Raw genomic sequence first — 14,738 nt, forward strand, 5'->3', positions numbered from 1 at the left:
CATCTTTCACTTAAATTTACTAACTTACCACCGTAATTTCACTGAAAGACCTTTTGAAACAATTGTCTACCCTGATAGCTTTCAATTCACTTATGAGCACATTGTAGTCATTTATGAAAATGTCTAATATCTACTTTCCCACTTCTCTGCAAGCTTTATAAGGAAATTGCATTGGTCCTGTGACTAACCACATTCCTAGGCCCTCCATTTAACATGTATTGGTGCTTAATGAAGACAGGAGAGAAACGTATAGGAGCAATGCTAGAAAGCATGAAAGGAATCATAGCATGAAATCTACTGTAAATTATAGTCTAATCCAGTAGTTTTGTAGGGCTGGTAGTTTTTATTTCCAAGATACAATGAAACATTAGCTTTATTTTCTTCTGAGCATGAAAAGTAAGTTGGCACATGAATTTAAATTTTAAAATCAACTATTTAGGGGCTATGAAATGGTTACTTTGTTTTTATGGTTCCTTGACATTTGTTGCCATCTAGTGTTCCATTTTGCATATTGCATACTAAATAAGGAGAAAGAATTATATTTGTCTACATTTATAGTGGCAGTGAAAACATCTGAGGATTTTATAATAATATCAATCTATAACTTTAGAAAATATAATGATGTGCATACATTCAGTTATGGAAAACTGCTCTGCCACTTTCTAGGTCTGTGATCTGGACAGTTACTATAATGTCTCAACCTCAGTTTCTTCAACTGAATAATAAGAGCCACGTAAATTTTAGTGAGGGTGTTAAGTAATCTAATGCTTACAAACTATTTAAGAAAGTATCTGATGCATAGTAAATGCTCAATAAATGTTTTCATTGTCTTTGAAAATTATGAGTTATTACAATTGGCACTAATTTTAAAAGAGAAAAAAAAAATGACCTGGAAGTGACAATTGAAAAATAAAAGCTTTCATAGTGTTGTCTTAGAACAGCTATAAGATGAAAGTGTTATCAAGGCCTTAGACCTGCCTCTTTCTATTTATGGAAATATATGGAAATTTCCTTCTATTTAAGGAAAATTATGACTTCAGCATGAAGTTACCTTTAGCAAGTTATAATAAGATAACTTGCTAAAAAAATTATTTTTAATATAGCAATCCATGAATAGATTGAACAAATATCCCCGATGTTTTTCCCTTATAGTTGTACAAATTATTCTTTTCTTGTAGTACAGCAGAATCAGAAAGTCAAAATTAGAAATCTGAATTGAAAAAGAAAATAAAAATGCATTGAATATTTGATTGCAGGCACAGTCAGAAAATAATATTTCTTGATATGTATATTATCTTTCATCAAAACATTTACAAGTCAAATATACTGAAAACAGGACTTAGGAGTATACCAAGATTCTAGTAAGTTTTTTATAAATTAAAAATTAATTGTTTGCATTATTGGTAAGTGCTTAAAATGTGTTCATAGTCATTTTTATTCTGTAAGCTTTATTTTGTAAACATACATTTTTATAAGTTTTAAAATTTGCATGCATAAGTATGAACTCTGTATTTCTCATGAAATGTTTAATTATTTAATCACTAATTTCATCACAAAGGTTACTAGAAACCTAATCCTAGCAATTTTGAAGGACTTTTATGTTTCCTAATATAGGTTTCCTATTTTAAAAATTGAGTTGACTATATGTTTTAGAAAATGTTTCGAACCCACTAAAGATATTAAACATAGTCTTTGGTTTACTAAAACTAGGACTAGGGATATCAAGTCCCTTAAATAATGTTTTTAAAAATGTGTTAATGTGGCCAGCATAAAATGACCGCAAATAAAGGAATTTCCTTTGAAGACTGATTATATTGGGTGGGAGAAAAGTATAATTCCCTAGTTTCCTAAGACCTACTTCTATTCCCACCAAGAAAGGTAAAGGGGAAAGCTACTGTCTTGGGAACTAATAGAAGAAATGACAATTGCAGGCCCAAAATTAATGGGTCACCCAAGAATATCTATCAGTTAATTTTAATTGCCCCTTTATTAACCCAGGCTTTGAGAATTCAATTATGCTTTTACTGAATGCTTAGATAACTATAATCAGGAATTACTGAATCAACTTGAATATATTGTACACTCAGAAAGGGAGCCCCGGAATTTAGTGGAAATAATGTACAAATATTTGTCTTCCAGATTTTGCGATCCATTGTAAGAAAGAGATCTTAAAAAGATCAATTTTTGATTTTGGTATTTTCTTTCTTATAGTTATTCTTTTTCCTATTCCTTATTTAAGTTTTCTAGATTCCTGCTATGAGTGAGACCATCTGGTATTTTTTTTTCTTTTGGCTTATTTCACTGAGCATGATCCCTTCCAACTCCATCCATGTTGCTACAAATTGCATGTGTTTATCTTTTTTGAATGCTGAGTAATATTCCATTGTGTATATGTACCACATCTTCTTGATCCAGTCATCTATTTTTGGGCATTTGTGTTGTTTCCAAAGCTTAGCTATTGTAAATAGTGCTGCTATAAACATAGGGGTGCAGGTGCTCTTTGGAATTGATGTTTCTGCGTCCTTTGGGTAAATAAATACCTAGGAGTGGAATTGCTGGATCATATGGAAGCTCTATGTTTAGTAGGTCCAGAAATCTCCACACAGCTCTCCATAGTGGTTGGGCCAGTTTGCACTCCCACCAACATTGCAGGAGAGTTCCTTTTTCTCCACAACCTCACCAACATTTGTTGTTGCTAGTTTTTTTAATATGTGCCATTCTCACTGGTGTGAGATAGTATCTCATTGTAGTTTTGATCTGCATTTGGGGGTGGGGTGGGGAAAGGAGGGCTTGGGGTCAAAATAAGGGGGTTGTAATTGTATGGGGAATATAAAATAAAATTTAAATTAAAAATTAGTAGTTCTTTAGAAACTAATTTTTGGCTAATAAATTAATCTGTTAATAAATAATAAATTAATGATTAAAAAAGATCAAATTTCTTTTCTAATTCCAACTGTGATTAAGCCTTAACATTTTCTTCATTGTGACTGGACATACAAAAAATAAGTAAATGCTATTTTATAAGGAATCATTAGTCACACACCAATGCTCATTAGTAACAAATTTTATTCTAATCTTTTTATTTAGTGATTCTTTATTGAATTTCATTTACTAGCTATCACCTATTAGTGGTGCAAACCAAGGTTTCAGGTATAGATTTGTTCATTGTTTTAGAATTTATTATTTATATTTTTTTCTTTATATCGTCTTGGCACTAGGCCTTTTATCCAGTCATCATCATCATATACTTACTGTCTTTGTTCTACAATTTATTGAATTCTTTGAATTGATCACTTTTGCCCCGATCTTTTTGTCTTTCAGCCACCCCTTCTACTGTTCCTACCCTTAACAGTGTTGACTCTTGAATTTATGTTCAATTAAAACCTTCTGACTACATATGTTAGCTTATATTCAATAGTCATTTTATTCTTTCATACCAGTAGTATTCATTATATCAGTGAAATTAAGAACACTGCTATTTATGTTCATATAAAATATTTTTCACAGAAACAATTGTATTTTGAAGCACAAAAGTCTTTAATTTGTATTTCAATTTCCAAGGACTAAAATTATAGAAAAGGGGCCTCCCGGTGGCGCAGCGGTTGAGCGCTGGGTTGCGAAGCTGCCCGCGGCCTCTGCGGCGCCGGTTCGATCCCCGGCTGCTTCCCGGCCACCGGAGGAGGGTCCCGCATGGCGCGCAGACCTCTCCTGCCGCCCGCTGCTCCCCTCAGCAGTGTACTTAGGTCCTTCTGCCTGCTCTGCTCCCTGCTCTGGCTCTGGTGAATTCTCTCACCCTCCCGCGCTTCTGACTGTACCCAGTGCATGTATAAACAAAGAAAGAAAGAAAGAAAGAAAACATGCCTCTATAAAAAAAAAAAAAAAAAAAAAAAAAAAATTATAGAAAAGTATGCTTTTTCATCTCTTTTGAAATCTAATTAAAGATTTGTCTTCTAAACATTCTCAACCAGAATTGGACTTGGGATTAATTCTCTAAGAGAATTATTTTTTAGTCATTGTTTTTGCTTATAAATTAATCTGAGACAATTGAATTTTAAAACCTCATACCTCATGTTTCTCATGTCTAGTAATACAGAAACTTTCAAAACGTGTTAGAGGAATTTGGATTTAATGCTTTCCAGATGAAGGAGGAACACTCACATATCCCAGATTTATTGTCTGTATTTATTATAGCTTTCACCAGAGGGAAGCATAACTATGCATAAAACTCAGTGCTTAATAAGACCATTTGCATCTCTGGTAGCAACAAATCTGTCAAATTTGTAATCACACAGTATATAAGTCACATGAGACTTGGATTTCTTTCTAACAATTCAGGGGAAAATAGAGGTTGGGTGAGGTAGCCCTCGAATAAGATTAAGACACCAGAGAAATGACTCAGATCTTCTTTAAGTACCTTAATTTGATGGGGATTTTTCCTTATAAGTGTGATTTTGAAGTGACAGTTTATTATTAGAGTATTGTAAATTTAATCAAAAGGAAGTCACAGATTTTTTTTTTTTTTTTTACTTACAACATAGAATGGAAAATTCAAAGTACAGGGCAATTAGGACTTTTAAATGATCAGAAATAGCAGATGAAAAATTCTCATTTTTCACACTAGGTAGTAAATACTGTTTTGAATAAATACTCTCCTTATCTAAAATACTGTTTTGAGTAAATACTCTCCTTATCTAAACATTTATTAGTTATATATGTAAGGGGAGTGAACTAAATTAGTATTAAATAACTATATATTTGTGCAGATATGTATATTACATAATGTTAAAAATAGATACCTATGTGTTATAATACATTTGCTATTTCATTTTAAAGTTTTGACAGTTATTCAAAATATTCAAATAATTTTAACATTGAGCAAATAAAAATTCAGATAAATTGGATACTTATGTGTTTCATATTGTATAAACATATACATAATTGAAAGTACTAGAGTACTTCATTTTTCTCATTCCTTTTCAAAATTCTGATTCATCTGTGCCTCTCACAAGATCTAGTATCTGAATTTTCTTAGTTGATTAGTTAATACAGCCCTAATTATGAAAAGTGAATATGTAAATAAATGTTATCTTTGAATACCGTTTTAGATCAGTGAGTGGGGTTGACAAACAAATATAAAATTATTTCAATGGACATTGCAGGAAGTTTTAACTATTTTAATAAAAGTAAGGATTAATTGTCTCATTTCCTCTTATTTTTCCCCAAATTCCAAGCTCCCATTTCACTCTGTTTTTGCAGGCTTTAATGCAGTGTAAGCAGTTGAAGAGTGAACTTGAGAGACAGACAGAGCGACTTAAAAAAGAACTTGCATCTCAGCAAGAGAAAAGGGCCTTTGAGAAAGAGATGATGAAGAAAGAAACTGAGAAAGAAAAGGAGGACATGGGATCAAAGGTACTTAAGAATTTAGTGTGTTATCCACCTTGCAGAAAAAAATGTTTGTGGTAATGACATTAATGATTTTCTAGGTTGCAATTCTTGAAAGAATTTTACATTTTAACACCTTGTCAAATTTCTTATAACTAAGAGCCTATAAAATATTTCTATTTTTCATGTATTTCTCAATAAAAGTTATATTGTCTGGCTTCCTCAAGTAAAATAATCAGAGTCTTATTATGAAGTTATGATATTTACTTTGATCATGGCATTCTTTTTTTTAAAGATTTATTTATTTTTATATAAGAGCTGGGGTACAGGCCAGAGGCACGGGAGTGTGAGAGGATTCACCAGAGACAGAGCGGGGAACAGAACTGGCAGACTGATGAAATACACTGCTGAGGGGAGCAGCGGGTGCCACAGGAGAGGTCTGTTGTACCATGTGAGACCCTCGCCAGCCAGCCGAAATCAAACCGGCACTGCAGAGGCTGCGGACAGCTTCACAGCACTGTGCTCATCCGCCTGCGCCACCAGGGGAGGCCCGGTCATGGCTTTCTGATTGATTCCCTCTCTCATGTTTGTCAGAGGAGAGTAGGTGGTCTTCAGATACTCAGACTTTATTTCAACTTCTGTTAAGTCAAGGAGAGATTACTACACATCCCCCGCTTCATCCCTGGATTAATTGTCAAAAATAAATCATTTGTAAGAAACTGAATAACCACATAGAAGAGATTATATGCACTGTGCAAAATTAGTTCTAACAAATTACATTATAAATAATGACTATAACCAGATGAATAATTGGAAGAGAGAACTGAAGGGCAAAAGGAATAAGTGACATGAAATGGATAGTGAAAAAACAGTAACAAACTAGAAAACAGAGTTGAGTGGAACCTTACTTTAAAGTAGGCACAACCTTGCTTTAAAGTTGATTCATATGTGGTCTATGAAGTAACCAAAGCAACATATTTTTAAAAATAGGGCATGTAACCTAAATGCTGTGTAATTATAATATTCCAGTGATTATTAACTCATTTAGTAAGTAACACAGGCTATCTTCTATGTGCAAGGTAATGTGCAAGTCTGAGTATGTGTAAAGAAAAGTCACATATTAAGCCCAGTGAGTTTTTTTTTTTATTAAAGATTTATTTTATTTGTTCATGCATACAAGGACTAGGGTACAGGCCAGATGTGTGGGAGGGTGAGAGGATTCACCAGAGACAGAGCAGGGAACAGAACAGGCAGCTTGACTGAAAATACACTGCTGAGGGAAGCAGCAGGCGAGACAGGAGAAGTCTGCACGCCATGTGGGTATCTCCCCGGCTGGCCGGGATTGAACCCACGCTGCCGAGGCTGCACACAGCTTCACAGCACTGTGTTCAACTGCCTGCACTACCAGGGAGGCTCCCCAGTGTGTTTTAACTCTATGGGTAATGAGACATTTACTATAAGCTTTCCTGTCCTTATATCATTTCTTAAAAATTGTGCCTGTTAGGCATATGAAAAAATGTTCAATGCCTCTTATAATCAGGGGAATGCAAATCAAAACCACATTGAGATACCACCTTACACCAGTTAGAATGGCACATATCAAAAAAAAAAAAAAACTAGCAACAACGAATGTTGGCAAGGATGTGGTGAAAAAGGATGTGGTGGGAGTGCAAACTGGTCCAACCACTATGGAAAGCTGTCTGGAGGTTCCTCAGTCTACTAAAAATGGAGCTACCATATGACCCAGCAATTCTACTCCTAGGGATCTACCCAAAGGATTCAAAAACATTGATTCAAGGGCCTCCCCGGTGGCGCAGCGGTTGAGCGCTGGGTTGCGAAGCTGCCCGCAGCCTCTGCAGCGCCGGTTCGATCCCCGGCTGCTCCCTGGCCACCGGCGGAGGGTCCCACATGGCGTGCAGACCTCTCCTGCCGCCCGCTGCTCCCCTCAGCAGTGTACTTCGGTCCTTCTGCCTGCTCTGCTCCCCGCTCTGGCTGTGGTGAACTCTCTCACCCTCCCGCGCTTCTGACTGTACCCAGCGCTTGTATAAATAAATAAATAAATATTAAAAAAAAAATTGATTCAAAAGAACACCTGTACCCCTATGTTTATTGCAGCGGTATTTACAATAGATAAAACCTGGAAACAACCCAAATGCCCAAAAATAGATGACTGGATCAAGAAGATGTGGTATATATACACAATGGAATACTGTTCAGCAATCAGAAGAGAGAAACTCATACTATTTGCAGCAACATGGATGGAGCTAGAAGGAATTATGCTCAGTGAAATAAGTCAGAAGGAAAAAGAAAAATATTGGATGGTTTCACTTATAGGAGGAATATAGGGGAACCAAATCAGTGTAAAAATAATAACAATACATAACACACAAAGCAAAACTGGACAATTATAAACCAGAGACATACTACAGGGGAGGAGGAGGGCAAGGGATCAGAGGCAGGGAGGAAGGAGCACAGGAGTCTGTGTTGATGGTGCACAGGTGCATTGGTGAAGGAAATTCTAAGGGGGGTGGGGGCAAGCACATATTGTTTAAAAATGACTAATGATGTAAAAAATTAAAAAATAAAAGAAAAAATAAATTTAAAAAAATCACTGCCTGAAAAAAAAAATTGTGCCGTTAAAACCCTGCTATAGGCCAATCTAATCATTTGTATTTTCTTCCCATCATTGGTGATCTCAATTTGTGAAAATCCCACAACCTTGCAGTTGACTTCATTGACACTACTCATCGTCTTCAGTATCTACTGTTCTTTTTGTGTTTTCTAGTAACCCTCCTATGCATTCCTCTTATTCCCATTCATAGATATAAATTGGAGAGCCTAGAAATGTGGTTGGTTACAGGACCAGCACAAATACATCATGAAGCTTATACACTAGCAGGAGAAGTAGAAATTAGACACATACTTCTATAGATACGTTTTTAATTGTCATTGTGATAAACACATGAAAGTATAGTGTAGAGTACTATAAGAATATAAACAGACAAATATGAACTAGTCTCGGCAGTTGTGAAAGATTATGCTAAGGAAAAGACTTTGAAAATGAGATTTGAAAGGGCTATGTAGCAGTGTAGCAGTCATTGGACGAAGAATTGAGGAGAAAAGAGTTTCAGACCTGGGAAAACAATACTCCTAAGACTTTAAAGCTAGTAGAAAGCATCATACTTACTAAGAAGCTAGAGAAGGCCCAGATGGCTGAAACATAGAAAGTAAGGGGCAGAGTAGTGGAATATGAGTTCAGAGAAGTATACAAAGATCAAATCATGCATGGCCTAAAAATTCATGTGAAGAATTTTAAATCTTATACCAAAAGTGATGGAAAACCACTGGATGGCATTAAACTGGAAAGTGTTATGATGCCATTTATAAATGATTCATTAATAGATGATTGGAAGGAAAACAATAAATGCCTGGGATAGATGGGAGATAATAATCGCACTCTAGGTCAGAAGTGATGGAATGTTGCAACCATTTTTCAAGGACTTTTTTGAATTACTTTTATTCTCCTCAAATTCCCTACATTATTGCCATTCCCCTCATGCTCAAAAGAGATCCTTACTTATCTAACAAAGAAAATGGACACCTCTAGGTGGTACCCACCTCAACTATTTATCTTCTCCTCATCTCTGCCTTAAAATAAATTGTCACCTGCATCCTAACCCTGTCAGAATGGAAGAGGTGTGATGCTAATCTTTTCTGCTTGCTCTGGGTCCCAACCTTTTCCACCACCTCAGGGACCTCATTATCTCTGAATCTTTAATCTTTCCATCATTCAGCCTCTTATGATCAGAAAAGTGCTCTCAAATGTTTAAAGAATAGTCTTTCTTCTGATCTATTGGTTCTCCATCTTGGCTATCCAAATATCTGAAAAATTAGCATCACCTCATCGACATTCCAAACAAATGGCATCGAAATATCTTAGGGTAGGTCTGGGTATCAGTTTAAAGTTGCCCAGATGATTCCAATTTACAGCCAAGGTTGAAAGCCACCTCAGTAATTCCATAACCCTTCTTATTCTTCCCATTAATAGTCAAGTTATTAGAAGGTTTGTCCATACTTATCTTTATTTTCTTACCTCCTATTCACTCTTCATCCCATTGCATTTCAACATTTTTGTCCATAGCCAGAAATTTAATTACCTCTGCTATGTTCACTGAAACCTTCTTTTGTTGTAGTTAGTAACTATTTTTTAGTTCATATTCTTAAAATCTTTCCTTGATTTCCTGAGGCTATGTTCTTGATTTGGGGGAATGATTATGTGTGTCTTTTATGTTTCTGTGAATTTAAAGTGCCTTTGAGACAATGAGGGAGGAAGAAGTTTCTGGAATTTATCAGAGAATTATGAATTGCGATCTCTTTAGCACTATAGTGGCTTTAATACCATATATAGTGTTGATACCTAAATCTTTAGCTATCTAAATCTTTAGCTAAAGTGATTCTTAGCTATCTAGTGAGTTCTCAAACTAGCCTCACTTCCATGATCCCTCTCCCAGTGGAACCACTTACCCAACTCAGAAATCCTGCTGTTTTCTGTCTTCTCCCTCTCCCTCACCCATATGTCATAAAGTTACCAAGTTCTAGAGTTTCAGGTCCCTAGGAATTTTATATTTCCCTGTCTCTCCATCATGGTGCTCCCCATATCTTACCACTGAATGATTCCTGGAACCGCAAGTCATCTCTTTACTTCCAGTCTCACCTCCATCCCATCTGTTTTCTAAACCACAGTCAAAATGACCTTGCTAAAATGAAGATATCAATATATCAGTCTCTTACATTAAAAATCTTTCATGTCACCTTGGATAAAGTTGAATATCATTTAGCATATCATAAATTTTGTATTTTTTCTTTTATATTCTGCCCCTCCTGAGCATGGGATGTCCTCCCATCTCATTATGTCACCATCTAGGTCCTTTAATCGTATCTCGTAGTTCTCATTTTATAGGTCTTTTATCTCCTTGGTTAGGTGAATTCCTAGGTATTTCTTTCTTTTGGGAGCAATTGCAAATGGAATTCTTTTCTTCACATTAATTTTTTGTACATAAATATGCTATGGGTTTTGTATGTTTATTTTGTGCTCTGCTTTGATGCATACCTTTTATTTTGTTAATATATTGCACTGGTTGATTTATGTATATTAAACCATCCTTGTATCCATGGGATAAATCCCACTTGATTGTGATGTACCCAAACCCCTATGATATATTGTTGACTTTGATTTGCTAGTATTTTGTTGAAGATTTTTGTATCAATGTTCGCTGGGAAATTGATGTATCAGTTTCTTGTGTTATCTTTCTGGTTTCAGTATTAAGGTGATATTAGCATCATAAAATGTGTTAGAGAGTGTTCCCCCTTCTTGGATTTTTAAAAGTAATTTGAGCAAGATGGGCATAAGTTCTTCTTTAAAGGTTCAAAAAAAATTTTTTGTGAAGCTGTCTGCCCTTCAGCTTTTTTTTGGGTGGGGGGATTGTTTTATTACTGTTCCAATATCCATGCTTGTGATCAGTTTATTCAGCACCTCTATTTCTTCTTGGTTTTGTTATGATAGACAATATTGATCAAGAAATCTGTCCATTTCTTCAGGGTTATCAAATTTATTGGTTTATCGTTGTTCAGAATAATCTCTTATAGTCCTTTGTATTTCTGTGCCGGTTGTGGTAATTTCTTTTCTGTTTATTAGCTGCTCCATATTGGGATCCTCAGGGGCAAATCAGTAGTCATCATTCTGTACTCCTGCTCATATAGACATATGGTAGTGTACCCTCTGTTTAGCTGCCAACTCTGTTTACCTACTTATCCAGTACAGTGATAGGTCTCTAAAGTCTCTGAAGAGGATATGGAGGGTATGTGTCCCCGAGTTAGCAACTGTACTGGATTCAGAAGCAACCACTCTTTGCTCTTGTGGGTTTTTCTGCCCCACTATATCTGTGAACACAATTCAATTAATGGTGTTTCCTGCTCCTATCTGCCAGACCATTGCTCTGATATACAGTCATACCTTTTACTTTCAGGGGTTATTGACTTTGTCCTGTTGTAATTTAGTTGTGAGTCTATGGAATAAATAGTTGAACCAATGTCTTCACTCTGTGGCTGTTTTGCTGGACTCCAAAAGAACCTCTTTCTTATATTGACAATTACTTCATGAATAAAGGTGGTGACAGAAATACAATGTATTTGTGAGTTTAGTCATTCCTTTGACCTCTACTTACACTTGGCTGATTTTTAATATAAAGGACCCACTCTAAATAAAGATGTATGAATAAAGCATGAAAGTAGTCCTAGTACTGAGGCAAATGCTCTCACAAGGAAATGGCAGAAAGTGGCTTTTCAGTAAAAGGATTTAGGGTTGAATTCAATTGATCTTTTTGTGACCTAAAACAATTCATTTAATCTCCCTAAATTTCAGAGGAGTAAAAAATTGAATTTGATCTACTTCAAGGACTTGATAGGATTATATGATATAATGTCTTGAAGGTTCTAATATAATGCCTAGTTTAGAATGGACATTTAATAAATTTTAACTTGTGGCTATTATCATTCTTACTCTATAGAAAGAGAGTAGCCTTACTGGATAGATTTCTTGAACCTTCATGTTAGTAGGAGCAGATTTGAATATAAAACCCAGCTTTAATTTTTATTAATTAACTTGCAAGAACTCATAGAAGTTACTTAATTTTTCTGAATCTCATTTTGTTCAACTGAAAATTGATCCCATATAATTCCGTTTCCAAGAGTATTAAACGGGAGAATGTACATCATACTGTCAGTTACAGCAACTTAGTCTAACAGAGAAACTGAACAATTAATCATAGTATTGCTCTGTCATAGTATTGCTCTGTCATTAAAGCATTCTTGCTTTACAAACTTTAAGGAATGCTATGAGACTTTCAGATTTTTCTTTCTTTTATTTATTTTCCTCTCTTTTTAAAATCTTGTTTGCGTGAAAAAATCTAGGAATGTATATCTTCTACTTAGACAGGTTTTGAGTCATTCCCCAATGATTAGTATTTGCTGTGAATTTATTATCTTCACTAATAGTCCACAGTTGCATTGGGCTCTAAATTTGTTATTTCAATCAGTCATTAGTATTTTATTGATTGACCACCGAATACATAAATAAAATAAAATAAATAAAATCCAAGGATTTTCCCAGTTGATTCCCTTGATAATAACCAGTTACTTAGAATCCTTAATTCTTGTACCTCCTGTATAGGGAGTACTGCTTAATACCTTGTTTAGTACACTAGGGACTGCTTTAATTAGGACTTTCTATGACACTCTCCCAACCTGGGCGTCCTTGTCTCTTGCTTGCCCCTGTCAAAGTTTAAAGGACTTACCTGATGTCAATGCCCTGGACATCCAGCAGTGTTGCAGCTGTCTGTGTTACTTCTGTGTCTGCAACAGATGTGGATGGAGAAGCTCCTGCAGTGTAATGTTGACTTCCAGATGGTGGGCATGGGGAAAAAGAAGGTGTGACAACAGGAGGGGAGGCCCTAGGAAATGGGTGACAGGAGGGAAGAGACAGCTACTGGGCAAAGAAAAAAAATGATGGGTGGCAGAGGGAGGTTATCGTATGGATGGAATATGATTTGTCACATGTCTTACAGTAGAAACTGACTCGGAATTTATAATTAGCAAAATAAGTGACTGCATATTTACTTTAAAAAACAGGCCATGTTACCATAATATTTATCTCTACATATTTTTTTTAATAAATGGTAATTAAAATTAGTTGTGTGGTTCTAGGAAAGCTATATTAATACATTGATAACATAGATACTTACGAACTTGAATTTTTAGTTAAGGAAATAACATTTTTGATTTATTATATGTAACCTCTTTGAAATTTAGTTGTATGTTCAGATTATTAGATGCTAAAGAATAGTTGGTAGATTAGTATTAGTAAAAGTAGTTCCATATGCAAATTAAATTTATAACCAATCTTTTGTTAAGAAGGACATGTAAGCAGCCATAAGCCTAATATATAATTTTCCATAGTGCCCAGCAAACATAATTAATATACCTGCCATCTAAGTTAGAATATTCTCCCATGGCTTGTTGTTTTCATATATGTCAACCTTAGCTAGTTATAGAATTCAAAGTCATTCTTGATGTTTTAGCACAAAACTTGATTGATTTTATTTATTTATTTATTTATTTTTTTTTTTTTTATAGAGGCATGCTTTATTTATTTGTTTGCTGGTTTGTTTGTTTGTTTTTTTGTTTATACATGCACTGGGTACAGTCAGAAGCGCGGGAGGGTGAGAGAATTCACCAGAGCCAGAGCGGGGAGCAGAACAGGCAGAAGGACCGAAGTACACTGCTGAGGGGAGCAGCGGGCGGCAGGAGAGGTCTGCGCGCCATGTGGGACCCTCCTCTGGTGGCCGGGGAGCAGCCGGGGATCGAACCGGCGCCGCAGAGGCCGCGGGCAGCTTCGCAACCCAGCGCTCAACCGCTGCGCCACCGGGGAGGCCCTGATTTTATTTTTTTAAAGATTTATTTATTTATGCATAAAAGAGCTGGAGTACAGGCCAGAGATGGGGTGGTGAGAGGATTCACCAGAGACAGAGCGGGGAACAGAACAGGCAGACGGACCGAAGTACACTGCTGAGGGGAGCAGCAGGTGAGAGGAGAGGTCTGCTTCGCTATGTGGGTTTCTCTCTGGCTGGCCAGGGATCAAACTCATGCTGCAGAGGCTGCAGATTGCTTTATAGTGCAGTGCTTAAAAGCCCTTGTGCTACCACGGAGACCCAAAACTTGATTAATTTTAATCGTCAAACTGAATTCACACCTATTTCAGAATATTTCAGTATACAGTGATAGATTTCAAATATTTCAAATACATTATCAGTTCTCATTCTGATTCAAAATTGGTAGCTATTCTTATGTTTGCCCTAGGATAAGGTAGCATTTCTTCTTCATTTTAATACTGCTAATACAAATATAAAATTAATAGCCTAAAAAATTTGATCTGTTGGAATAGAGTAAAAAGTAACTGAAAACATAATAGATTATACTTTTTAACCTATTTTTTTATTTACAGATTAAATCTAAGAGTTGAAAAACATTTTTTTTTTTTGAGAATTTTGGAGCCCATGGCATCATCATCACAGGTTTTATTTATTTATTTTTTTTAGAAGTCGGGTACAGGCCAGAGTCGTGACAAGATTCACCAGAGAGAGCAGGGAGCAGAACAGGCAGATGTACCCAAACACTGCTGAGGGGAGCAGCAGGCATGCCGCACCATGTGGGTTGCTCCCGGCTGGGGCTCGAACTCGCACCACAAAGGCAGAAGGCTGCGGACAGCTTCACAGAGCTGTGCTCAACCTCCTGCGCCACCA

At 36.0% G+C, this 14,738-nt stretch overlaps 1 protein-coding gene across 1 annotated transcript in view; it reads left to right on the forward strand.

Moving 5' to 3' along the window:
- Nucleotides 1-14,738, forward strand: part of SDCCAG8 (SHH signaling and ciliogenesis regulator SDCCAG8) — a 270,102-nt gene that overhangs the window by 69,062 nt on the left and 186,302 nt on the right. The window contains 1 exon segment of the mRNA XM_037509815.2: nt 5,257-5,409. Within this exon segment, the coding sequence (XP_037365712.1) occupies nt 5,257-5,409 (153 nt within the window).

Source organism: Talpa occidentalis, unplaced genomic scaffold (genome assembly GCF_014898055.3).
Source record: "Talpa occidentalis isolate TD23 unplaced genomic scaffold, MPIMG_talOcc4v2.1 talOcc4.14, whole genome shotgun sequence".
Lineage (NCBI taxonomy): Eukaryota > Metazoa > Chordata > Mammalia > Eulipotyphla > Talpidae > Talpa > Talpa occidentalis.